General features: G+C 69.4%; 1 protein-coding gene across 1 annotated transcript in view; it reads right to left on the reverse strand.

The window, feature by feature from the left end:
- Positions 1-654, reverse strand: part of ADGRA2 (adhesion G protein-coupled receptor A2) — a 29,026-nt gene that overhangs the window by 15,211 nt on the left and 13,161 nt on the right. The window contains 2 exon segments of the mRNA XM_035896038.1: positions 1-240; positions 486-649. Of these exon segments, the coding sequence (XP_035751931.1) occupies positions 1-240; positions 486-649 (404 nt within the window).

The following is a 654-nucleotide window of genomic DNA, read 5'->3' on the forward strand; positions in this document are numbered from 1 at the left end:
GCCCCCCACCCCCACAGCCCCCCCCCCCTACCATGAGCACAGCCACGTTGCTGAGGTGCCGGCAGTGCAGGGAGGTGACGTTGGGCTCCCGGGCGGCCAGCTGGCAGCCCTCGGCGCTCCAGCCCCCCATGCCCCCCAGCACCTCAAAGTTCCAGTAGGCGGCCACCGGGTCTGCGCCCTCCCCGGGATGCCGCAGCGACACAGTCACCGGCTCCGACAGGTTTCCCACTCCGCAGCCATCTGCAGCAACAGAGACAGGCGATGAGCAGGGCAAGAGACACCCCTCTTCCTGCACCCCCAAGGAGGCTGGGCATGGGGGGACCCCCCACTGCAGCCCATAGGCACGTTGCCACCTCCTCATGAGGACCCCCAGGGATGGCTTTGCTCTGCAGGAGCACCAGGGTGCGCCCCAAGGAGCCCCATGGAGCCCCATCCCCCAGGAAAAGCCTCACACGGGGCACCCCAAGCCAACAGGCAGCCCTTGCAGGTCCCGGCGTAGATGACCGGCGTGGCCACGCTGCGGCGCTTGCCGTCGTCAGCCAGGCGGGAGGAGTTGCCCGTGCTGCATAAGAGCTTGCCGTTGCGGAAGACCAGCAGCTGGAGCTTGCAGTCGGCCAGCGGCGTGGCCGGGACGGGGCTGGCGAAGAGGCTGGG

Source organism: Egretta garzetta, unplaced genomic scaffold, assembly GCF_000687185.1.
Source record: "Egretta garzetta isolate BGI_Z169 unplaced genomic scaffold, ASM68718v1 scaffold296, whole genome shotgun sequence".
Lineage (NCBI taxonomy): Eukaryota > Metazoa > Chordata > Aves > Pelecaniformes > Ardeidae > Egretta > Egretta garzetta.